The 26,557-nt window shown below is 35.5% G+C and overlaps 3 protein-coding genes across 3 annotated transcripts in view; 2 read left to right on the top strand and 1 right to left on the bottom strand.

The window, feature by feature from the left end:
* Positions 1-933: 933 nt before the first annotated feature.
* Positions 934-3,929, top strand: chchd4a (coiled-coil-helix-coiled-coil-helix domain containing 4a). Its single transcript, XM_082155507.1, has 3 exons — positions 934-1,081; positions 2,115-2,213; positions 2,351-3,929. The coding sequence occupies exons 1-3, from the start codon at positions 1,060-1,062 to the stop codon at positions 2,680-2,682; spliced, it is 453 nt and encodes a 150-aa protein (XP_082011633.1). The 5' UTR covers positions 934-1,059; the 3' UTR covers positions 2,683-3,929.
* A 271-nt stretch (positions 3,930-4,200) lies between these two features.
* On the bottom strand, positions 4,201-13,975 carry LOC309487693 (netrin-4). The gene is made up of 10 exons (XM_082155477.1): positions 13,265-13,975; positions 11,998-12,458; positions 10,654-10,983; positions 10,173-10,299; positions 8,768-8,956; positions 6,788-7,004; positions 6,444-6,571; positions 5,574-5,642; positions 5,295-5,465; positions 4,201-5,186 (listed from the first exon to the last, which is right to left on the bottom strand). Exons 1-10 carry the CDS (start codon positions 13,350-13,352, stop codon positions 5,050-5,052), a joined length of 1,917 nt encoding a protein of 638 aa, XP_082011603.1. The 5' UTR covers positions 13,353-13,975; the 3' UTR covers positions 4,201-5,049.
* Positions 13,976-24,886: 10,911 nt separating this feature from the next.
* Positions 24,887-26,557, top strand: part of dnah1 (dynein, axonemal, heavy chain 1) — a 42,539-nt gene continuing 40,868 nt past the window's right edge. Inside the window, exons 1-3 of the mRNA XM_082155512.1 lie at positions 24,887-24,973; positions 25,327-25,487; positions 26,410-26,482. Of these exons, the coding sequence (XP_082011638.1) occupies positions 25,332-25,487; positions 26,410-26,482 (229 nt within the window). The 5' untranslated portion in view covers positions 24,887-24,973; positions 25,327-25,331. The remainder of the gene's footprint in view (positions 24,974-25,326; positions 25,488-26,409; positions 26,483-26,557) is intronic.

Consider the following 26,557-nt stretch of genomic DNA (forward strand, 5'->3'; position numbering starts at 1 on the left):
TAATAAAGAAGAAACTGGGCAGCCGGCACACAAAAACGGCAGAAAAGTGCATTATTATGTAATTAATTTTAGCAGTATTATTGCTGTCTTAAAACCAAACAATTATTTGACAGATTTGGTTGTTTCTTAAACTGAGTTCTTAAACTCAGGGACCAAATAAACCCACACACTTTTCACACTCTCACATGGTTAGTTGGTTACTACATGGTAACTACAATGTCCAAAAGAATACATTAATCATTTCCCCCCCTGTGAAGGTCACGAATAAATGACATTTCCACCACATGTTTTTATTTTTATAAAACGGTCTACTCCTTTCTCTTGCTATTAAAGGACTATGTCATACAGTCACAGCTAGCAGTATATTTGTCCTAAAAACACAAAGACACAATATTGTCTTAATTTAACAAATAAAACTTGATTTTAAATGACCCACAAGAAAGATATCCAGTTGACAAGTGACCTTTACCTTGCTTTTCCTTCGTCTTCTTCATACACCATTTCATGCATGCTCTTCAGTGACAATGTTGCCCCCTTGGTACACAACAGATGCCCAAACATTTGGGAAAAAAAGTTTTGACTTTTGTGAAAATTATACCACAACATAACTGAGGGACAGTCGTATTTTTTTACTGATTAATCTTTTTTAAATTAATTGAATAAAGTTAACAATAAACAGCAGTTTGTGTTTATTTAACTATTTTCTTGGAATTGATTATCAATATTTTTTAAATGGATTTTCATAGTTTAAGACTTAAGTCTGGGTATTGGATAATAATAAAACAATATAATCTGTACCATATGATATAATGCATTTGAAAAGTAACAATTTTCTATTACTCCCTCGTCAAGGGAAGCGTTATTTCCTTCACCTTTATTTTGAAATGTCATGGTGACTTTTATTTTGATACAATCCGGCTGTGACGTCACGTGGTTACTGTAGCTCGCTGCCTGCCTCCATGCTGGGGTTGATGTAACAGGCGTGTGGATTGATCATTGTACCGGTGTTTGAGTTTCATTGATCGGATAAACGGCAATCAGACGGATCTGTCAGCAGATATGTCGTACTGCAAACAGGAAGGTATGATTCAACTAAATCGGACTGTTTAAACCCATTTTATACCCATGTTTTACTGTCGTTTAGCTGTGCGGCTAGTGCTCATGCCAGCAAAAGTCACTCTCCCCAGCCATGCTTAATATCAATGAGTTATTTAAATATTTATCGGCTGCAAATAATCTTTTCAGATGTGCTCCAATGTGTCGTGCTAAACTATCCTATATTACGTGTGTACAAGTTTGGTGAAGTATTGCTGGTGGAATTATAGATGAACTTGAGGCTATGATGACTGAATGACTAACGTTGTGTGTTGTGTCACCCTTACATATAGCAGCCGCCTGCAAGGTCATCATCATTTAAAGTACACCAAATGGTTATTTTTTTAATTTAATGGTCATTTTTATGGTTATACAATAATGGTTATTTTTTTCATTATGAACACAGAGTTATATAAATATTTTAACAATATGAACTTCAACACACAAGATTACACATTGGCACATAGATTTATAAACAAGAGGAGATGGAAAGTTCTTCACTCAGTTCATGACAGTACATGTGCTTTAGTGGTTCATTTATTCCATGTGTACAGATTGTGTTTAACTGCTTTACTGTTTGTGGATAATTTTATAAAGTGTAATATTTTGATTACTCAGAATTTGCAGTCCAATGTGTCTGTGATGTTTGATCATGGCTGTAAGACATTGGAGGGGATGTTTGCCCTCAAAATTGAGTACAGTGCATATATAAATATATGATGTGTGTGTACTATTATAGTATTTATTAATAATTAGAATGGACTTTTATATTTTCATTTTAGTTGTCATATGCTTTTCTAATTTTTAATGTGTGTGTGTGTAAGGTGATGATGAATACTTTATTCATCCCTTTCGGGAAATTCATTATATATGTGTATGTAATTTTTTTAATCACAGAAAATGTTTAAGTGTTTTAGTTAATAACACTGGTATAGAAGTCAATTAGCGGTATGTTTTTAAATAGAAAATATTCGTATAATTTTATCATTGTGTGTAACTTCATTCTTTTCTCACAATAGGTAAAGATCGCATCATATTTGTCACCAAAGAGGATCATGAAGCACCCAGTAACGCTGAGCTAATCGAAGATGACCCTAATGATCCGTATGAAGATCACGGTAAGTTTGATTTACTTACAAAATACAAAAATTAATGTACAAAATAATAATGTTCCATTTTGCATAGTTTAGCCTAAATATGATAATGTCTTACCTCCAGAATACTAATTTGACACTCCTTTAATTTGACCCTACAGGCCTTATTCTACCTAATGGTGACATAAACTGGAACTGCCCGTGTCTGGGCGGTATGGCCAGTGGCCCTTGTGGACAGCAGTTCAAGGAAGCCTTTTCTTGTTTCCACTATAGCAAAGAGGAGATGAAGGGGTCCGATTGTGTGGAAAACTTCCGGAGTATGCAGGAGTGTATGCAGAAATACCCCGAGCTCTACCCCCAGGAAGACGACAATGACAGCGCCCCCTCTGGTGGGGCTGATACTATACCCAGCGAATCCACTTCCACTGACTCTCTCCCTACATCCTCTCCTGATTCCACACCAGCAGCCACAGAAAACCCAGCAGCTAGCTAATATTATCCTGGCTACATTCCCACCGCACCTCACAGCAGAGACAGCTCCACTTTCGTGTATGCAGAGATCATATCTAAATACGCCACTGGATAACTACGATGCTCTCCACCTGGATGCATGATGCACAGAGATGGGAGAAGCCCTTAAACTTCAGGTTTTTTGATTAAAATATTCAAATGACATTAACATGCACTTGAGGGACCTATAAATAATGAGTTTTGGGGATTATATGGTGAGTATGACCCCCTATGAATCATCCAGCTTTGTATTTTCTGATTATTATTTGCTCCACAACCAAAGCTCAGCTAGTTTGACTTGTGTATGTGTACTACTACAGATCAAAGGTCGTTTGGCGGTTGTACTTTGACGACTGTGCAGTTTTGGGATGAAAAAAAGAACGAGTCCTATATACATTTCCTGTGCTGATTTTTGTTGTTGAACACGATTAAACAATTTTATGATGAAGAAATGTTCTGTTGTTGAGGTTTGAAAGCGTGTAGCCTAAAGTTGCAAGTACAAACAGTAGAGGGCGTGAGTGAGTAAACTCACCTGTCAACCGATGATGCAGAATTTTGGCGTTAAAACTATTATAATGGGGAAACATCAACATCAAAATTAAGATCTTCTGTTCATTAAGAACATGAAAATATCTGTTGTTCCAGAGACTAGTAGGTTTTGTTTAAATTAAGTATCTTACATCGAGGGATAATTCTAGATCCGTTCTCAACACATGCTATTGCTAACAATAAACAGTGTTTAAGAATTGTTCTGATATCAGATCCTTTTTGTAACCTTAAAATATGTTTAAACTCATGTGGCTTATTGATGCATTCAATCAGTGTCATAACATTTTACAATAAGGTTTAATTTGTGAACATTAGTTAACTACATTAGTTAGCATGAACTAATAACAATGTGCAACACTTCTACAGCATTTATTAATCTTGGTTAATGTTAATCTCAACATTTACATTATTAAAATCAAAAGTTGTATCTGTTAGCACTGTGAACTAACATGAACAAAGGTTAATAAATGCTGTAAAAAATATATTGGTAATTTGTTAGTTTGAGTAATTAACTAATGTTAACAAATGAGACCTTAATGTAAAGTGTTACTAGTGATATTTACGAATCTGTCTGTTTTGTCACCAAGAGCGACTGTGTTTGGATTGAAATTTGTCATTCAAAGCCTTAATGTGATCATTCTTGTTTTGATTAAACAATAAATCTCATCTTTTCATCTGTGATGTATCTGTTTCTGTAAAATGATTTAATAAAATAAGATACAGAGCCAAATCATGCATAAGCACTGGAAGAATTTGAATCAGTCCTTCATACCTTTTGTTTTTCAATTGTGACATGTTCAAATGTATTTTTGAAACTGAAATGTTGTATGCAAAGAAGCTAATAAAATATAAAGTGTGAATGAATGAATCACAAAAATGCCCTGCAGTCCTTGTGAGCCTATGGATTCACTGGCTCATATTTATCATTTGTCCATCCTTATATTCATGAAACTAGTTTACAGTGTCCTTTAATGACTATAATCTAATAATCACAGAGAAATAAGTACAAAAACAGTCCAATCAGGCTCATGAATGCCATATCCATGTTCTGAGTTAATGCATTTATGATATTCATGTCCACAAGACAGACACCAAATGAACAGTTGTTTTTGAAGAGCCTTGACCAACTTGTTCTGTATGACAATTATATTTATATTAACTGACTATTAAGTACACTTTGCCATGCGACTGCTTCATGAATCTTGCTTCTGGTAACTACCCACATTCTATTTCAGTTGCATCTGGTGGTCATGGTACATTAAGTATCTAGCTGCCTGCTTTGGTACAATGGCATCATTTCAAGTGAGGGCTTTCAAGTTTGGGCAGTGATGTATGGAAGCTTGTTACCGCCAGAAACAAGAAAAAAAAGGTAATTGCGACTTTTTATTTCCAGATTCTGAATTTAAAGCGCAATTGCGAATTGATATCTCACAATTATGACTTTTTCCTCTTAATTGTGGGAGATAAACTCACAATTGTGAGCTGAAATTCAGATTTGTGAGATACTGTATAAACTTGCAATTGTGAAAGTCGTAATAAACTCTGAATTGAGAGGGAAAAAAACACAATTGCAAGTTTATTTCTCACAATTCTGACTTTTTTCTCAAAATTGAGAATCATAAAATAGCAATCGCGAGTTATAAAAATCAGAATTTCAAAACAAACTCGTAATTGCAATAAAGTTCGAATTCTGATGGAAAAAAGTCAGAATTGTGAGATATGTCACAATTACCTTTTTTATTCTGTGTCGGAAACAAACTTCCATGATGTTGTGCAACTGTACATTTGGGTAAAGTTGTGCTCATAGGCAGCCCTGATGCAGTGCTTCTGTGACCTGAAAGCCCAGGATAGGGGTCCAAGGGACTACCAGACTCTGCATGGTGACCAGTAGCCTCCCTGAGTCCACTTCCTCAGGACCTGCCAGCAGATAGTTCCCACCTAAAGATGGAGACAAAACAGTGACTACTCTAATGGCAAACTTGACTGAACCCAAGCTGTGGCCCAGATAACAGTAAATTTTTATACTTAAGGCATTATGTGGTGTACCTGGGTTGAGGATGGGACAGGTGCAGCCACGGCTGGTCCAAGAGAGTGGGTACAGACTGTGTGTGCCCTGGGAGAGAGGCAGTTTTCCAGAACGGAAGACCTTCCTCACCTTCACCAAGACAACAGCGTGTGTGCCTTTATCATGAGCTGACAGCACACTGGCTTTGATCACTATGGCCAACACAGTCAGTACACTCATTAGATTCAAATGTCTGTTTAGACAGCAAATGCCATCAGAATTGATTAATCGAAATATTTAATATCATGGAAAAGCCTCACCGTATGCATATTTTATCTTGCAAAGATCAGCCACACTTTTCAGCTTCTTTTCTCTACAGCTGCACTTCCCTGTGGAGAATTCACATTTAACATGTCACAAGTATTTGAATGATAATTAAACTTTTTATTTTTTACTCTATTAGTGTAAAAATAATGAGTGTAACAGAATTTTTGTTATTTAAATCAATAGAAATTAACGAAAGTAATAACAAAAACAAATTCTACCATGATTAACATGATCATTTAAATAATATATGTCAAATAATATAATATATACAATACCATTATAATATTACAAAAGATTTCTGTTTCAAATAAATGCTGTTATTTTGAACTTTCTATTCATTAAGGAATTCTGTAAAAATGTATCACGGTTTCCACAAAAATATTAAGCAGCACAAAATACATTAAAATAGAAAACAGTTATTTAAAATTATTTCACAACATGACTGTTTTTACCATATTTTTTGATCAAATAAATGCAGCCTTGTTGAGCATAAGAGACTTCTCTGAATGGTACTGTATAATCATTTTGCGTTACATAAAGGATTTTTTTAATTAATTCATTAATTTTGCAGTATGATAACTAGAATATTGTTATAAAAATAATGGCACAATGAAAAAAAAAATCTTAATAATGCTAAAATATGCTTCATTTTCCTTAAGTACAGTTTTATTCTGATTTTGGGATGAAATATGGACATTTTCTAGATACGTTTGTGAGATTCACCCATTTACATTGCAATACATAACCATTTCAGCCTTACATTTGAATGAACCACATTTTTGAAAAGCCACATCTTGAAGTCACATTTCCTGCTGTGGTTTACCATGTTTCACAACAGTGTTTTGTTACTGTAGTCAGCTCACCTGTATAGTACAGTGCAGAGATGGCAAGTTCTTTAGGCCACACCCTCTCGTCCTCTTGAGGTTTAAAGTGGGACAGTTCGGGAATTTTCCCACCAATTGGTACATTGTAAAGCTTCACACTGCCCTTGCTGTTAAAGGAAAATGATATGACAACAAAAATCTATGATATTTGACAATTCCCCGCAGATATACAATTTAAATTCTACTTGGTTTTTAGATTGAGATTTTTGTTTTTGAGATTCTTAATGCTCAATGTTGTCATTTCAAATCACAAATAAGTAAGACTTGTTATAATTTAGAATAGAAAGAATTGAAAATTTAGTTTGTGTATGCATAAACCTGACCTGTCTAGGCAATGCCCTGTGATGGGGTCACAGGTCGAGGGGCACACACAAGGTTTGCAGCCCTCCTCTCCAAAGCCCCAGTACCCTGTTAGACAGTGGCTGCAGGTGGTGCCCCCCGCACCAGGTTTACAGTGGCACTGTCCACTTCTAGGATGGCACCATGGAGTCTCGTCGCCAAAATATATTGGCACCGAACCAACTGGGTCACACCAGCATCCTGCCACAGAAAAGAATGTTAATCAACTTTTCATTCATTCGCTCGTCCTACTGCTTTCGAGTCACTTTAGCGGTCTGTGTCATACCGCTGCCACTAGGAGGCAATGAAAGACTAAATGATTGCAAAGATAACCATTTTCGGGGGAAAAAGGTGTTCTTTTGTTTTTTAGTGAATTGTTAATGGTTGTTTATTTTATTTTAAAGGATTTTTTTTTTTTTTTTTTTTTTTTTTACTGAGCTACTTTTATGGTGTGGGAGTGGCAATAGGTTTAAGGTTAGTTGTCACAACAAGCGAGAAAGTATGACAAGGAGCAGCTAAGGCTACGTCTATATTAATCCGGATACATTTGAAAACAGCGTTTTTGTTTATAAACGCTCTCCGTCCACACTAGAGTTTTCAGGTGTTTTCGGAAGTTTCAGTGTGGATGAGAAACTTTTGAAAAACGCATGAAAACGCTAAATTCACCTTTACTGCGCATGCGTAAAACTCCACAAAAGATCACTGATATGATTCAGATGGAAAAATAAATAATGAAGTTATCGCGCAATTCTTCTGACAGGATCATTTTATTTAGTAAAATATCTCACCATTCACTGCGGTCCAGGTCGCACGCAGACACCATGTGTTTGGTCTAAAACGCGACTGCTCTCATGTATTGCCGCAGACAGCAAATGTGAGTAAATTCTGTCATCTTGCAGGACTGTGATATGAAGAGTGCAATGTAGAATATTTTTAGCAACAGTGTGAAAGTGAATAGCACATAACAGGCACAATACTAGTATAAACATGAATATCTATTGGTACAATATGCGTCACATCACTAAATTTACGTCATAGTTTTTAAATACCACCGGTTTCACAGTCCACATTACAACCTGAAAACGGCGTTTTCAAATGTATTCACTTTGGACTGCGTTTTCATTAATAAAAACGTCGTCTCAGTGTGGACGGAAGGCCAAAACGGAGAGAAAAATATTAGTGTGGACATGGCCTAAATCTCAAACCTCAGAGAATCCACCCGTTTAAAAAAAAAAAACGCTGAACAGCTCTTTTTTCAGCTCTTTTTGCTTGCAAAAAGAGAACGCGACAGAGCTTGTGATAAAACAAGAATCAACATTGGCTTGGTTTTCAGAGATGGCAGGTGAGTAAGGTATTTTATTGAACAGATATATTACCATACGTAGCTCTAACAGAGTTCACTGTCAAGCATTATCTATTGTGAAGGCTCATTTCATTATGGTTGTTGTAGCGCTGTGCTGGAATTGTTTTTCAAGGAAGCACTGTGTCTATTAATGGGTAAAGCTACAGTAACGTCTTAAGCTAGTCAGCTTGAGATTCTTTCCATCTAAACTGGTTATATCTCTTAAGCCCAGTAGTGTATGCTTTATGAGCAGTAGGATGATCATATTCGCCCACAAAGAACTGAAGCACAACCAAAAAAAATTGCAATTCGATTAACAAATTGCATGCAGTTATGTTTTTTAACTGCTAGAGGGTCAAAAGTTTCATAGTGTACCTTTAACAAATTACACCTTATTATAAAGTGTTAACGAAAAGTCATTTCAGAAGAAGAGCAAGTTATCATTGATTAAAGATGACAAATTTCTATTTTTTTCTTACAAAGGACAACTATAAGACCATAAGAGGAATGTGCATTAATAAAATATACAAAGTCAAATTTGATTTCAATTAAAACTAATTATTTGAGTGCAGAACCCTTTGTTCTGTCTGTTTGTTCCTTCTCTTCTTTCTAACTGTCTTACGTGTGCAAGCATGCGGGGAGTTGAGGGGTCTGGCAGGGTGGCGGTGGTATCCAGGGCGACAGCGCTGGCACCGGCGGCCCACAGTGTTATGCTGGCAGTTGTCGCAGACGCCACCACTACTGCCCCCTGTGGACAGCCACACTCGCTGGGAGAAGTGGCAGCTCTCTGCGTGGCCGTGACATTCACACTCTTGAGACACAGAGAACGAGAGCAACGAGAAAAAGTTAGAGGGAGAGAAAGAGAAAGAGACATTATGGAAGAAAGAATCATCCAAGACCTGAGAAACAATCCTTGACGTTTCCCTTTTAAACTCTTATTTAAGCAAATAATAATAATAATAATTCTCAATAGTCCAGTTCACACATCCAATTTTAAAATTAAAATTAAGAATTCTTTTGTATTTTCCGTTATTCTTAATAGCAATTCTCACTTGATTCTCAATAGTACAATACAGACATTTTCTTATTTATTTATTTGGATTTAGCTTTTTATTTAAAATCCTGTAATACAATGTTTGTTTTTTTTTTGTTTTTTAATTGTAATAATCATAATAAAATAAGCCATTTTACTCTTTTGTAATTTCTATTATTCTTAATACCAATTCTAACTAGATTATCAATATTGCGAAGTAGTCATATCTTGTTTATATTTACTTTATTATTTAAAGTACTGTAATATGTTAATTTTTTTTATTTAAAATCTAGTTCACACCTCAGATTTTAATCATAATAATCATAATAAAATAAGATATTATTCCAGCATTTCACTATTTAATCATTTCCATTATTCTTAACTGTGATTCTCACTAGATTCTCAATATTGCAATAGTCATTTTCTATTTATTTATATATTAATTAATTGTTACTTTTTCATTTAAAATACCTTAACACATTATTATATTTTAAAACAGTACAATAATATCATGATGTAAAAATGGTTAAGCAATATATTTAAAATGCATTACAGTAACGACAATGTATTAGTAATATATGAAAATAATCATAATGGCTCTAAAACAGGCTTTATTTTCTTTAAGCAAAATCTATTTTGTTTATGTTTATTATAAGGTATAATTGAACCTGGAGATTCTTAAAATCATAAAATGATGATGTACAAGATTTTGTAATTTTTTAATTGTTTTTTTAAACAAAAATCCTAGGGTACTCCTGGTGGTTGCCAAGGCATAGTTTATGTGGTTGTTAAAATGTTCAGATTTTTTGTTTCTATGGTGTTCTGGATTAACCACCCATGGTATTGTGGTTCTTAGATATGTATCGTAACCCTCCTGCATTAGAAAGTAAAAAATATATATATAAAAAAGACCTTTCATTGCACAATTTCCTTTCCATTTTCAAGGATTAAAGGAATTTAAGGCTAAATCAGCCGGTACAGTAAACGCACTCACTCTGGCATGGGTTGCTCTCCCCGCTGCTTCCATTGGCTGCTCTCCAGGGCTGGTCGTTGTAGAGCGGGGCACACCTCTCGCAGTGATCGCCCGCTGTGTGGTGGGTACACACACACTTGCCAGACACCTGCGCTCCAGAGAAATGAATCACTTTCAGTTGCTGCCCATTCAAGCCCCACAAAACCTTATAAAAATACATTTAACAGGCCACTTCCTATTCTCCTAACTACCTGGTGAGTGCGCATACACCCTCAAGTATGCATCCAGACAATATTTCATGGTGGGGCGAATGTAGGAACGATATTAGCTTGATATATGGGCCCTATAAAGGCAAATTCAGGTAGGGCCGACATGAAACAAATGGACAAACCCATTTAGGGCCCATACCTCAAGCCCATAACATGCTTACATCGGCCCCATCATGAAAAGTGGCTGCGATGTTCTTTGTCCCAAAATTCACTAACAAAACAGACACACTTACCACATTACTGGGTTGCAGGCTGTCTTGTCCTTCATTTTCAAGAAGGCAATGTTCAGCATGGCCATGACACAAACACGTCCCTTTAGCCAAAAGAGAGTACACAGCAAATGGGGTTGAATCCAGGGGATCAGAACTGGGTGTGGGAGAAGTCAGCATCCTGCTGTGAATTGTGGGTAAAAAGGGCGGGACGCTCCGCTGCCCCTTCGAGACGGGACACTGTTGAGATTTTAAAAGCTGTATTCGTAAGTTAGTTACTGTCAGACGGGATAGCGCCTCAGGACTGTAGGGATCGACAATCCCACTTCCCAATCCTATGGATCGGAATATGATCTATAAAAGAATTAGAAACAAATGATGATGCATTGTCATATTTCAAAAAGCATCAGACAGAACTGAGATTTAAATTCACCATAGTTGTACTCGAATGGGGGAATATTAGGTGTTTTTTTTTTAAGTAAACGTAAGAATAACTTTTATATTGTTAGTTTTTTTTTTTTTTTTTTTACAATCGCTCTAGCATTTCTCAGTCACTTTTTCTCACAGTTCTTCTTACCAACTTTCAGCTTGGCACAGCAGTTAATTTTACTTTCAAAATGCACTAAAACTACCAAAACACATCACACGTCTCGAATCAACTCATTCCTCCATAACTAGCAAAGGTTTTCACCCAACAAACACACTTTGTCACTCATAAAACAATGACCTAAAAACACTAATAACAGGTAGCATTACACAATGATTTCTTTTGTAAAATATCTTTACAAAACAAGAATGACACCTCTCTACTCTCTTCTACTAAATTCACAGCAGTATATGTTACATTGTCCAAGTTTACATTACAGTCCAAAATGATTCCCAAGTTGTCCCCTTTTGTATAGATGGCAATGAAATTGAAAGACTAACACCTGTGTAGATGTTCGTCTACATCTAATATTTTTCAAAGTATTTCCTTTTTTAGATTTAGAATATATTTAAATATGGTATGACTGCAAAAATGTAGCAAATTGCAATCATATTCAGTTTTGTATCATGTTAGAATTTGAACATAAGTTTAACCGGTTTGAGCAGTTTTGAAAAGAGTATGTAAACATGTACAAATTGGCCTGTAGGTACCGTTTTGGGGGTGTTACTTTTAATTTGAAAAAAAGTAGTCACTGAATGCATTTTGTGCCAAAGCAATTGAACATTTTCCACAGTTTTGCCCATGTAAACTGCTTTTGTGCTCACTGTGTAAAGAGTTTTGAAAAAGTGACCTAAGCATTGAAAATCCTTCACATTTAAACCTGCTGAAGCATTTAAAAATGATGTTTTGTGGTGCTTTGGAGACCTTATTTCCTTCCTTACCTCCCCTCGGCTGCACGGGACCGCGTTGGAATATCTGGAAGTGCAGACAGCTCCTGCTTGACTTACATCATCAGGAAGCCCGAACATCTCAGTGCAGTTCCTGGCAAACAGCTTTAGTGTCTCCCAGGTCTGGCCGAAGTCCTGTGAGCTTTCCAACCTCATAGCAGCAGGACGTGGAGAACGGAACAACATCACAACGTGACTCATGCAGAACCGTGTCTCCAAGTCAAGACGGATTTCTTCCTTTTCTCCAGTGGCCGCCGCTGAGCCCCACCAGGTATCTGGATGAATAAACGGGTCATCGGCCATGAGGGCAGGAGGATGAAGCTCTGCTAGACAGCGTGGCTGGTTTGGCAGGCAGGAAGAGCTATTAGTGCAGCAGCTAGTCAGCGTGAGAAGGGTCCTGCCACTGGCCAAGTTACCCATAGGAGGGCTGCAAGCACGACCAACACATCTGGACTCTGTGTAAAAGAGACGACATGCATTGCACATACATTCACAAATGAATCATGCATTGCAAACTTTCATGTTGATGAACTGAAATCCACCATTTTTGAACACTGAACTTCTGTAAACACTACAGTCAGGTTCTGGCATGTCACAAACCAATGTTTGACAACCTGAGCCTTTAATGAACCTCACAGTTTGGCTTTCACAAAAGCTGTGCCATTTCTCCTGCAAAGATTGCAGCACTGCAACCATAGTTAGGTGTGACAAGAAAAGAAAACTTTAATATAATTTAAGAAAGTTATAAATAAGAATGCATTAAAAGTGTCAGTATAAAAATGGATGTTATCATGTCATGAAAATATGAAATATTACACAGCTTAAGCTTTAAATAAGCACTAAATGCATAAAAATGAAAACCAGATCTCACACTAAGTTTATACATCTGACAAATTGATAATTATTACAAGGAGAAGTCTAGTTATTTTAGTGGATCCTTCTTCCCACAAAATGAAAAAGCAATATTTGGTAAGTTTATCATAATTCTCTTTCGACATCTGTTTAAAATCATTTAAAAATTTAATTAATTTACACATCATTATATAATCCTTAATCAGTGGCTGATGTATATTCAAGTATGAATAAATATGGAAATAAAATATATTAATCAAAGTTTAAGGATAGATAGATAGATAGATAGATAGATAGATAGATAGATAGATAGATAGATAGATAGATAGATAGATAGATAGATAGATAGATAGATAGATAGATAGATAGATAGATAGATCATATGTTCCACCAGATTTCTTTCACTCACCTGTGAAGCCCTGCAGGAATCCAGGAAACAAGACCATTGCGCACTTCAATATCACCATCACAAACTGAGGATTCCAAAGGGGTTTCATGTTTAACAGTGTGTGTAAAGGCAGGTTAGTTATCCATAGTTAGAAGATGCATGTCCCAGTGCATGGTCAATTGAGTTTGGAGAGATCTCCTTCACTGTCCGTTTGGAAACAGAATTTGCATGAAAAGTTGCATGAAATCCAGCCGCTGGTAATCCATTTCCACAGTGAGTCAGTAAAAAAACTTTTCTGATGGTGGTGGTGATCTGGGATGCACCTGTTCAAACGGCAAGCGGCTCATTCCTTTAATATTGTTGTTTTTGCGCAATCAGATGACGAGTGAACTGTTGTCTTTTCTGTGTTCGGACATGACAGTCCTTTCAAACTGAAGGCAAAACTGACACGCAGACCACTTTGGTAATAGCAGTGTGTCGCGTCTCTGCGTAATGGGCAGCGTTGTTCCAGCTTCCCAAGAGCACAGATGAATGACTGTGATCCACTGGCCTGAATCTGAAGCATTGAACGGGTTGAAAAGGAGCACTCTACTGCCCCACTGTGGAACTCTAAACTAGTGTAGTTCCCTGCCTACTTCAAACAAGTGATCTTGATGATATTTTTGTTCACTGCACCAGACATGTTTTCTCAGTACCTTTGTGATTCATGCCATTGAACGTCCTATATCGGAAAGAGGCATCCTGGGCTTTTCTGTGATACCAAATGTTAACAGAAAAGGAAAAAGAGATATAGTTTAACCAGAAATGAAAATGATGACATTATTTACTCACCCTTGTCAGTCCACACCTATATTTTACCTACAGCGAAAATTAATTTGCTGAAACTTTTGGTATATTTCTTTTTCACGTTTTTTCTGGGTCTTTTGCTTGGTGATTCTGAAGGTTGGAGTATGAAAGATTCCTGAGGCTGGAGAGCAAAGTTAATGTGATCCAGCCACATGGAGAATTCCAGAAACGCTATATATGCCATCACCAAAACCTGCTCTCCTTAATGGGGTGAGAGATGTTACTTTATGTGCCTTTTCCTCCTGGTTTTGAACTACAGTAGTATGGGCACTTTGATGTTTCATTCAAGAAAAATTTAAATACATACAAAAATATATATGTGGACTACTATAGAAGGATGTGATATGAAGAGATACAGCATGTTTATGTCTGCATTGTGGTTAATGAAATCATAACTCATGCACATAAAACAACTGACATTTATGCATTTAAAGGAGGAGGTTATGAACATTTTAACAAAATATTACATGTAGTTCACAGAACTGAATCGTTTCAGAGTTTGAGCTTTGAGACCTAATGGAAATGAATTTGGTTAAAGATCAGGATAACCTTCAGCCTTTGACATAATCAGATGGCACAGTCTAGTAACAAATTATATTCTCTATTAAATATTCATGGAGTTATAGTGAAAATGTAAAATATCAGTTAACCTTTCCTTTCAAGAGTTTCACCATGAACAAAGGACAAAAATCCCCCTAGTGGTGTCATCATGGCTGAATGTGTCACTTTGCCAACTTGGTTTCTTGCCCAATTTACATTAAAACAGATGTTGGGTTCACTTTATACTCATAAACTATACATAAAAATTCTCAAAGACAAAAATAAAAACTCATTAGGCCTCAATTAAATTTTCTACATCATTGTTGTAAAAACCAATAAAACTGTTGTTCACAAATTATTTGGCAAAAAATACAATGATCTTATGTTTTCCACAACATATAGGCTACATCAGAGATTAATTGGCATATTTATTCATTAGTTGAAAATAAAGAGTCATGCCAGATGAAAGGGAATGTATTGTGCTAATGGGGAAAATGTATTTCAAAGCCATACACAAAATACGTTCAAATTAAGTCTTTGGTTTTATGGTAGAGCATTTTGAGGCAAAGTTTAATTGTAGTTACGTAAAAGCTGTTTACAATATGTGCAAATTACAGCAAGTCCTCTAGCATCTATGCTTGGTTCTTTTGAACTTAACTAGGCCCTTAGAGTTACCTTCAGCTGTCTACATGAATAAATGAATAATAAAAAATAAAAACAATCCCACCTGACACACATAAACACCAAATCTGTTCAAATGTAATTGAAAATACATTTTCCAACACATCATGTTCAGTTGTTGCAGAAGGGATAAATTGGAAGCAATAGGCATCTAACTAACACACAAATAAACATAGCCTTTAGTATACTTTAGTATTGAATACAAATTAGAAAGACAAAGAAAAAAAAAGAATATGCAAAGATTAATTTAAAGGTACACTTACTTTTGGGTTTCTAGCAGTTAAAAAACAAAACTGCATGCATTTTGCGGAAGAACATTATTTTGGTTGTGCTTCAGCTCTGCAGGACTGCGGATGAATATGACCCTTTACTCTCGTTTTATTACAATCTCTGTTGCATTCTCTTTTTGCCATCAGACTTTCCTCTGTTCTGTGTTTTTTATAACGGGCGATTCCCCGGAGGCTCAAGATTTAGCTTCTCCATGTCAAACTTTCTAGCTCGTTGTGATGATGATAATAACTAACTAATGCTACTTTAACTCATAGACAGTATAAGAAAGCTTTAACTTTACGGATATGACGAGTCACATATGCACGCGAGTGACCTATGTACGCAATTTCCAGGGAAAACCATCCCGATAGGACTAAAATAGTAACACTTATAATAGGCTTACCATAGTGAGTCAGGGGTCAGACAAAAATACGTTTTGGATGAAGAATTGATGATGTATCGATCATTTAAATTAAAATAATAATTTAAAAAAAAAATCCATTTTGTTGGGTTTGTTCACCCAAAAATAAAAATTCTGTCATCATTTAGGCCTACTCACCCCATGTAGTTCCAAAACCGTAAGACTTTTGTTCATCTTCTAAACACAAATTAAGATATTTTTGATGAAATCTGAGAGTATTTTCCCCTCAGTTGACAGCTACGTAACTATCACTTTGACGCTTCAAAAAGTTAATAAAGAGATTTCAGATTTCTTCAAAAAGTTCTTAATTTTCAAACTTCATCTGCCTAAATTCAAATTTTAGGCTCATTCGACTCCATTAGCTGCCGCTTTCTATATTTCTAAACTGAAAACCTTCAAACTTCATGCTTTTAAAACTTCTCCAAACTTTGGTACAAACTTTCTTTCTTTCTTTTCTTTCTTTCTTTCTTTCTTTCTTTCTTTCTTTCTTTCTTTCTTTCTTTCTTTCTTTCTTTCTTTCTTTCTTTCTTTCTTTCTTTCTTTCTTTCTTTCTTTCTTCCTAACTTATCTTTCTTTCTTTCTAACTTATCTATCTATCTATCTATCTATCTATCTATCTATCTATCTATCTATCTATCTATCTATCTATCTATCTATCTATCTATCTATCTATCTATCTATCTATCTTTTTAACTAATCATTCTCTCTCTCTTTCTTTCTTTCTTTCTTTCTAACTTATCAATCTATCTATCTCTGTCTTTTTAATCATTCGTTCTTTCTTTCTTTCTTTCTTTCTTTCTTTCTTTCTTTCTTTCTGTTTAAATGATCTTTCTTTCTAACTTATCTATGTATCTATACAATACTTGAAATATTTCTAATTTATCTATCTCATAACAACCACCCAGAACACAATGGCAACCACCTAGCAACCACCCAGAACAATTATATGATAATTTGATCGTTTTTCATGTGACGGCAACACAATATTTTTTTGTTATAAAAGGGTCGAGAAAGATAAAATCAAGTAATAATTTAATACTTCAAACTACTTTAAACTTCTCGCTCAAACTTTTCCAAGCCAACTTTGACATTTATGTGTTTTAAATAATATAGAATGAGTAGTTGTGTCTAGACTGCTGGTGTAGTTTAAACAGTGTCAGCCAATGCATGAACACTCACTGCACATTAATTCTTGCTTTTTGAATCCTCTCATCTTTGCCATGAGTTTAATTTTACATCTTCCATTCCTATATATCTGCTCTATATTAATTTTCCTCCCCCATTCTCATATCCTACATATATCTCTTCATGCTTTCATTCCCCTTCCTGACAGTCACTACAGCGGCTGGCTGCACTCCAGGTCATAAAAAAGCTCAGAAAGCAGACCTTCATCTCCAAACCTCATATTATTCCGGCTGTGGGCCTTTCTGTCGCCCTGCAGACTGCATGAGCAATAACTATCTTTATTGGGGATCACGTTAATCCTATTGATGGTGAATTAGCTGTGAGCTATTAATATTTATTACTTGCAGATGTGAAAAATGGATGAATCTGTTCTTTTAAGAAGGTTTGATTTAAGGGCTGTCGACTATTCTGACAGAATCAAAGCATGATTTGACATCATAGTAATTGTGTGTCTGCCTTTATACGTGTGTTTTAAGTCTTATAGTTTAATGGAGGAGAAAATTACAGCCGAAAACATTCATCTTAATGTTTTTTTTCTCTCTCTTATGTTTGTCAGCAGCGTTCTGATACATAATTGATATTGTGCAGACAGAGAAACCTCATTCTAATATCCCTCTTGCTGACTTCATACATGGTCAAATCTAACCAGATGTCATTGCATAATTCAAAAGTGAACTGTGTGGGGTTCCTCTGGCTGTTCCCATGGTCTTTTTTGTGGCCATTACAAATTGGGGATAAAACAGCAACTTCAGTGTCTAGCTTGCATTTTGTAAGCGTGTCGGGGATGTCTGGTCTACTGGATGACCCTTAGGCTATCAGTGTAGCACACCTTATATCCACTGGCTGAGTGCATGCCAAAAACAAGATGGTCTATGCCTGGAATTAGAAACAACCATTCCCACCTTGAAATAAATAACGACACATAGTTGGCGTTCCTATTCAGATGTTATGAAAGAAAGAACGTTTTCGATAGTGAAGCCTCTCCTCCATTGACATCCATTAAAAATACAGCCTTTCCATTTTCTCATTTCCAACAGCCATCGTCTCCATTCCTGCATACCGGCTAAGGTTGCAGGGTTATTTGTGTAGTGCACATGTCAGTATAAAGGTCAAAGGTGAATCATAGATTGTTGTTTCCCACCGTGTGTTAATGTAATATGGCAACCCTGCCATAAATGACAGATACCATATTCATTACAGGAATTTCCATCATCCGACCAACGACCATCAGATCCAAGATGGCTAAGAGAATTTGGCACGTTCAAGCACTTAGCTTAGATGATTGTTTCTCCAGCACTAGTACTGGATAATGAAAAACACTTTGTAATAAGGGATGTTTGAAATTAGGCACATCAGAACATCTGTGTGTATCCCACAGTTGTATTCATTGAGGTTGAGTGAGGAATTTTAATAGACAGAATCTGCTTTGTGTCATATTAGTTGTGTGCGTGTTTAAGCCTTAGCCTATTTAAATTTGTGAAGTCAAATTGAACCCATGAAAAATTATTTTTGTAAAGTAAAAAAAAAAAAAAGAAGATTTTATAAAAGAGTAAATTTTACAAGAAAGTACTGTTTCAGTCTTGTTTAATTCAATGTGTTACTTACTGGTTGGTGAGTAATTATTTGTGAAACTTACTAGCAATTTTTGAGTGAAAATTGTTTGAAAATTTTTAACATTGACACTTGTTGCAAAACTATGAAAGTCCATTTCCACCAGATAAAAAATAAATAAATGAGGATATGTCAAAATTATAAGATAAAAAGTCTAAATTATTAGATAAAAAAGTCATAACTATGTCATAAATGTATAATTGCGTGAAGTCAAAATGGAGAATCGAATATCTTTGTAAGCATGTGTGTTTTTGTATATGCATCTCGCTGTGGTTGTAGGCTTGTGGTGGTCTTTGTATGCAAACATTTGTGCGTGTGTTTGTGTATGTGTGTGTCACAACATGTGAATGTCTTTATACACAGGTAATAGGTTTAAATTGCAGCGTGTTGCTTTGATCTGTGAGAATGAATGACTGAGATTAAGTTGTCAGGCCGGGCTCTGATAGAGGCCAGATGAACGGCTGTGACAGTCCGGAGCCCCCGTGGAACATGTAGGAAGATTGCCAAAGCAATTGTGTGATTACATGCATGCGTGCATGTCTCCAGGGTAGCTATAGTCTATTGTGCATATAGACAACCTTTCCATGCAGTAGCTCATGTCAGCGTTTACATGTGAATGAGAGCGCACGCAAGTGTATATTTGTGTATGACGAGATTTGTTGCACATAAACACTCGCAGATGTGCCAGTGTTCCAAATCCATTTAATTTCAACATTATTAGGTCTTAAGAAGCAGGAATGAGAGGAATTTTAAGAGGGGTGGTTTTGATTGAAGAGGTTTGTGCCTGATTGGTAGTGCCCCGCTGCACTGACGCAGCTGAAACCACATTTTATTCGAGCGGAGTAAAGCTTCCCACACATATGGAGGTCTGTATAAACACGCACAGACACACACCCCACATCCTTCATAGGGGTTCGGTAAGTAAATAAGACAAGTGCTTACCGAGAGATTTAGCAATTTTCAAGCTTTATCACTGAGATGCTGATGCTACAGCAAGATATACTTATATGGATTGTCTCTGCAAGATATTAATGTAGGCTATATGAAAGGTCTAGACTGTAAATAACGTGAGCTGAATGGGGAAAATGTGCAACAGTGAAGTATACATTTCATAGCACCCCATGGGGCACTTTAAAAAGAAAGGGGTCATGGTGGACTGAAGTGATATTAATAAATAATATAAGCCCTTTATGCTTTATACATGTGTTTTGCAGCAACCTAGTGTATTTTTTTAATATATAAATTATATAAACATTTATATTATTATTTAATTATTTCTTTATTAGTAAAACCTGTAAAAGGTTTAAAAGAATATGAAAGTTATTTTTTATTATTATAATTTTATTACATATATATGTTTTATCATCCATCAAAGAATCAGCCAGTTATTTTATATTTTTATTTGATTTATTAAATTATAATTTTTATATTATAGAATATTTAATATGATCATTTTAGTATAATTTAATATACTTTTAGTTATTTTTTATTAAAATAAATATTATAATACATATTTTATTCTATTTTTTTATTATAGAATATATAATATTATAATTTTAGTATAACTTAATATAATAATTTTAATATATTTTTATCATAATAAATATTATTACATCAATGAATCAGCAAGTTATTTTATATTTTTATTTGATTTATTTAATTTTAAATGTTAAACTATATAATATTATAATTTAATATACATTTTTATTACAATAAATATTATAATAAATATTGTATATTTTTCTAGAATTTAGCATTTACATTTTTTTTTTATTAAAAAGTACGCACCTCCAAATCTCCATGATATTCTGGTTATGGGTCCCTTCTTCAATGTAAGCCTTATTTTTCTTTCATTTCTTTAAAATACATTTTTGTGTTATATGTAGAATACTTAAATAGTAACTGTGATCCCTGAATTGTGACCAGGTGTGCATTAAGAACCAAAAGCTAGTCTAATCTCCACCACCACCAATTAAAACCTTTCTTTTTTATGACCGCATATGCTCCAGGTATCCACCCGTGATCTCACCTGACCCCTACTGGCCATTTAAAGGTCATGCAGGTCACTATTAAAGCCACTAAGCCTGTCTGGTCTGGCAGAAAAGTCATTTTAGGCCACAGCTCTTTTTTATTCTCTCGTAAAACACACAGACTTGGAGTACTACAATGTGACACTTACTGACCTGATGGTGTATACATTTCACCCATTAAATAGAACAGATGACAGTCATGCACCGAACTTACATTTTAAAACTATATTAGATACCATGTTTAACCAATTAGCGTATGGCTGCTAAAGCTAGACTCTGTTGTTATGGTAGACACGTATGTGTTTTACATTATATCAGCTGTTCCACATATTCTACTGTGGAACAAATACCTTCTATACCAAGTACAGTAAAGACACGTTTTGTAATCTTTGATGTGCTTGCTAACTGATATAAAACAGAGTCCAGTGGTCTAAAAACACAGATCAGACTTATAGAAGCTTCATATTCTTCCATGACTCTTTGTCAATGTGACACTGAGAAGCTGGGGGCCTACCTCTGCTCTCCAAAACCAACATCTGGGTATCATGAGAAGCTAAAGTTAGAAGCACATGTTGCTTTCATTACTGCAAAATAGGAGTCACACTCAAACAGGCGTGACACCCACAACCGCCTGCGGAATAAAGGCAAGAAGGGCAGATGAGGGGTGTAAAAGAATGGAATGACTGGAAGAGGAGGACGTTTACGTGCAAGAGTTCCACAGATCAATTGGGGCGGACTGATTCAATGAACAGTACAATAAAAAAGTCAGCAGATGAAAGTGAGCTAACCACCCCCATGTCAAGTGTAGCATCCATGTAAGACAACCAACATTAGGGCCCTCATTTTTAATCACATTCGACAGCTGTTTTTGTCCAAAGCAACTTACATTGCATTTCAAACATACTTTTTATCAGCTCATGCATTCCCTCTGAATCGAACCCATGACTTGTTCTGTTGTTTGATCTATTTTTATTTTGTGATTTGTTTTTTACTTAGCAATTTTTCACAGTAATGACACTTGATGCAAGAGTATGGAAGCCAATTTTTGCCACATAAGAAAGAAAATCATGATTTAAATCATAATTATGATATAAAAAGTCAAAATGATCAAATATTAAGTCATAATTTTGACATAATTTTGAGATAAAAAGTGATAAATATGACATAAAAGTCAAAATTATGACATAAAACAATTATAACATAAAAAGTTGAAATAAAGATTGGAAACTAAGATAAAACTTTGATAAAAACTGAGATAAAAAGTCACTCACGTAAAAAGTTGAAATTATGACAAAAAGTCAAAATGATGAGATAAAAAGCCAAAGTTATCACATAAGGAATGAAGTATTTAAACATCGCTTTAAAAAGGGGGAGGAAAAAAGGGTTTACCGGAGAAAACCTGCTCCACCAGGTTAGGTTCACAGAGTCAGTTACCATGGTAACTGACTCTGAGTATATGTTACCTCTCTTTCAGAAACAGACTTGACTTGCCCTGCTTTCTCAGGTTTTACATTCCTCCCATTCTGAATTTTCCTCATTTCAGGGTTAACATACTCAGAGTTTTCACTTATCCTCCTTTCTGAAACGGGCCTCTGGATATACTTCTCTTGTTTTGTTTAAATAAACTTTACACTGCATTTGGATCCCACATCCTGGATTTACTAAAACAGCTGTGTCCCATATGGATTTAATACAAAACACATTTTCTCCCCTTAAATATTGTACAATTTTGTATTATTCAGCATGGTTAACAATTCTTGTAGGTGTGAATTGAATATAAAACATACAAAGTTTAAGTTGTTTTTGGGCCCTACTTTGAAAGTCAGCTTTTCTTCTTGATACTGGCATAGTTTCTTGCTATGTTGACATTTGAAAGTCCCAGATGTGCATCATTTTATCAGAAATGTCTTTCATCTGAAGTTTAACAATGACCTCAATCACTTGGGGAACAAATCGGACCTGATTCTGGATCACAAAATGAGATCTTTTCTGTTTTGAAGACCCAATGCTCTAGAGATCTCATCTGAGATCTCATCTGTCTAGTTCAAACAACCCTGTAATGTTGTAAGCCAAAGCTATTAGTCATTAATTGCTGGCAGGTGCTTGGATCCACTGACAAGATGTTTCTGCTGCATCTGCCCTTGGGATACAGTGAGGGTCGATGTCTCATGACGCAACTGCACAGTTGTAAGAAGCTGGAGGGAATGACACAATTTTGTGAAGGTAGTATGCTTTACTGGAAGGCATTTTGTTTAGAAGTTCTGGAAACATGTGAATTATTGAAATCTAACGAGATTTTGGTGACTTTGATCCACACTTTGCAATCCCATATCCATGCATTATCCAGAAGCATCATATTCTATAAAAACAAAATTGTAAATATGTATATGTACGTATGTATGTATATGTGTGTGTGTGTGTGTGTGTGTGTGTATATATATATATGTATATATATTTATGTATTATGTACTGTAAGCTTTTTTTACATTGTGAAATACAAAGAAAATAAATAGTTCACTTAAATCTGTTATGGCATATATAAAGAGTTCAAGGGAGTGTCCCTTATTTTCCTCTACTGAAATTGGCAACCGCTTGCTACACACAGCCTACGACGTAGCTATGGCGTAAGTTTGACGCCGAAGTATAAATTAGGCTTTACACTAACTTCCTCATTTGAGGAGAGTAAATTGAGCCGGCATTGGTAGCTTGTGACAAAGTATCACTTGTGTTGTTAATTGGCAAGTCTTTCCTCCGCTGCCATTAACTTTTTGACCTGTTGACTTAATGATCTGATTAATCTCCTTAATGATCTGTCAGTCTGTCATGTCCTTTTTAGTCCTTTTTACAATGATGGCAGTTAGATCCCCTGCAAAGTCAAAAGGCATCTGTGGCGCCTCATTTTGAATTTCACACATGCACTTGACCTCTGACCTTGCCCAACCCTGTCTTTGGGTTTGCAACACACCTTCTGGGAATGACACATGAGTTCAGGCACATTAAGTCATTCATGCACGCTACAGTGAGCATGCTCAGGATGATATGCAGGACCAGCGGGGATGAAGGTGTGTGTTGCTTATGATCTCCGCTGGGAAATGGGGCAGGATTCGGTGACCTTTTGACCCAGGAGTGTGAGGATCCCTGTGGGTCATTCGGGATGTACAATTACACAGGATGAGATGAAAAGAGAACGGATGGGTTGGGATCACTCTGGGAAGCCCATTCCAGTGTATTAGATCATAATTACTGCCATTAACTGATGCAGTACAGAACTAGAAATGCCTTAAATGTCTGAGTTTCAACATAATTGCTAAAACTCTCATAAGAGACTGTCATTGGCTGAGACCATTGCAGTCATACTTCATTTATACTTACACAGTATGTAATTTCATTATTGTGTTAAATAAGGAAATACAGAGGGCAGCTTATGAGCAATGTCAGATATTACAAAATAAAAACTTTTAAAACCTAAAAAAGCATTTTTACCTGAGGGGCAGAAGTTTGCACAAAAAAAAACAAACAAACAAAAAAAATTGTTGTTGGCAAATTTGCCCTAAGCCTTTGTTAATTTTTAATTTTCCTAATTTTTTAATTAAGCTAACATTTTAAATACCTAATATCTACACTTATCATTTCCAGTTGATCCATTGTCTCATTAAATCTTTTCTCTATAAAATCTTTCACACAAATATTAAACAATATAAAAGAAATTACACATAAATCGGTCCAGTGGGGGAAATTACTATTCCTGAGTTAAAACTGCACTGCATTCTAACTGTTTTTGCCATATCTTTCTATGGCAGAAATGGAGTAGCATGCTAGTATGCAGTTCTGAATTTGAACAGCCTCTGCCCTCTGACCTTGGAAGCACCTTTTTCATTATTATTTTTTTTTTGTTGCAAAATTTTTAGACCTTATACTAAAGCTTAACTTGATGAGTAAATGAGTATATATAATTTCTTTTCTTTTTAAAACGGCAGACTAGAGAACATTTTGCATAGCACTCAATGTTTGTTTTGCTCTCCACAGTAACAGTAACTGATTGTAAAGCGCTTAGCCCTTTTTGTCTCGTGCACCGGAATCTACAACGGCCTAGCAACCGTTACAGCGTCGCTATACTGACCACCGAGGACGGCGGAAAATATACAAGTAATTACTAAAACTTATTTTACCTAAGGTTTGCAGTTTTATATCTCTTTTAATATATTTAGAACTTTGTACTTGTATTTTTACGCGATGCCTGTCAGCTGCTGTGATTTGAAGTGAGGTAACGTAAATTAAAACGGTGCTTTTAACGGATTTTTGTCTGAACTATGTATTTAAATCGACCGTAATGTAACATACATATATATATATACCTCTCGCTATTGTCATATTTTATTGAATACAGTGCTAGGTACTTTGTAACAATGTTTGGTTAACGTTAAACATACTGTAATGCATGAAACAATTCTGCTTTTTTCGTAAGTAACTTTTCTTTATTTTCTTACGGTTTGGATAAGAGGTTATGGACAAAAAACAGGCGCAAAGTGAAAACCATGGATCTGGCATGTTTTGTCCTCACCCTCCAAACAAGTTTAGAGAGGGTCACAGGGGCAAACTGCCCCCTCTGAGGGGCATCTACTCTGCTCTCATAACATCAACATGCAAAAGTCTGCAACAGGTAAAACATTCTTTCTATTCTTTAACTGCTTCTTTTTCTAAATTCCATATGAATTATTAATTTTTTAATAATCAAAAAGCATGTATAAAGAGTTGAATAAAAAGTTCCCTATGAAACCCTCATTTCAAATCTGTTATTTTTCCTCATTTCCATTTGCCCCCAATTTCTGTCTTAGTTAGGCCTATTTATTTATTTTTTTATTTAGTGTTCTGTGTCTTATGATTTATTACAAATGTATCATCAAAAGCTTTGGTAATCAAATGCATTCATAAAACTTTACAACAATGTCAAAAAAGTGTAGCCTATAACAAGTGTTGATCGAAGTTGTATAGTTACACATAAATTTTTTATGAATGAATTCCACTGACTATAGAGTGAAACAGTCAGTTCCTGGAAGGAAAAAACTCTTTTTAAACCTTTTTAAAGCTATGAGGTTGTTAATCGATTGTATTTGCTTCTGCTGAAGCCGTCAGTCCGCATTATTTCAGCTTATTTAAAAAAATTATCGTATTCATAGTGGAAAAACTACATTACCCATTATGCTGTACAGAAAATTACACCAGTCAGAGTAAAAAAAAAGCAACAAGTGCCAAAATAGCTCTTTAGCTCCGCCTACTCCCATGAAGCACTGCAAATTATGTAATGGAGTCAATATAGCTGGTTGGCTTGGTTCATGGCTTATAAATCTATAACAAAGTCTTTATTTAAAACCCTACGGGTAAAAATGAATCGAAAAAATACTTCCGGAACCAGTGGAGCTGAAAAAGGGGACGGGAACTGTTGAACTCTATTCTGTTTGCATTTTTCCGCATCATAGAAATCATGGGGTCCTACTCATTCATACACATACATATAAACATAAACATATACCTACCTTGTTTTGTTAAATATGATCACCAAAACTCATGCTGCTGTTTTTCAGACTTATACACAAGGTCCAGTGACCCAACAGAGTTTACTGTGCCGGGCGGGATACGAGTCCAACTCCCGCAAAAGTAAGAAACCAACTCATAATCAAATCAAAACACAAATGCAAAAACTAACTTTACTCATTGTATTTTCTTTGTTTT

Source organism: Leuciscus leuciscus, assembly GCF_965113295.1.
Source record: "Leuciscus leuciscus genome assembly, chromosome: 23".
Lineage (NCBI taxonomy): Eukaryota > Metazoa > Chordata > Actinopteri > Cypriniformes > Leuciscidae > Leuciscus > Leuciscus leuciscus.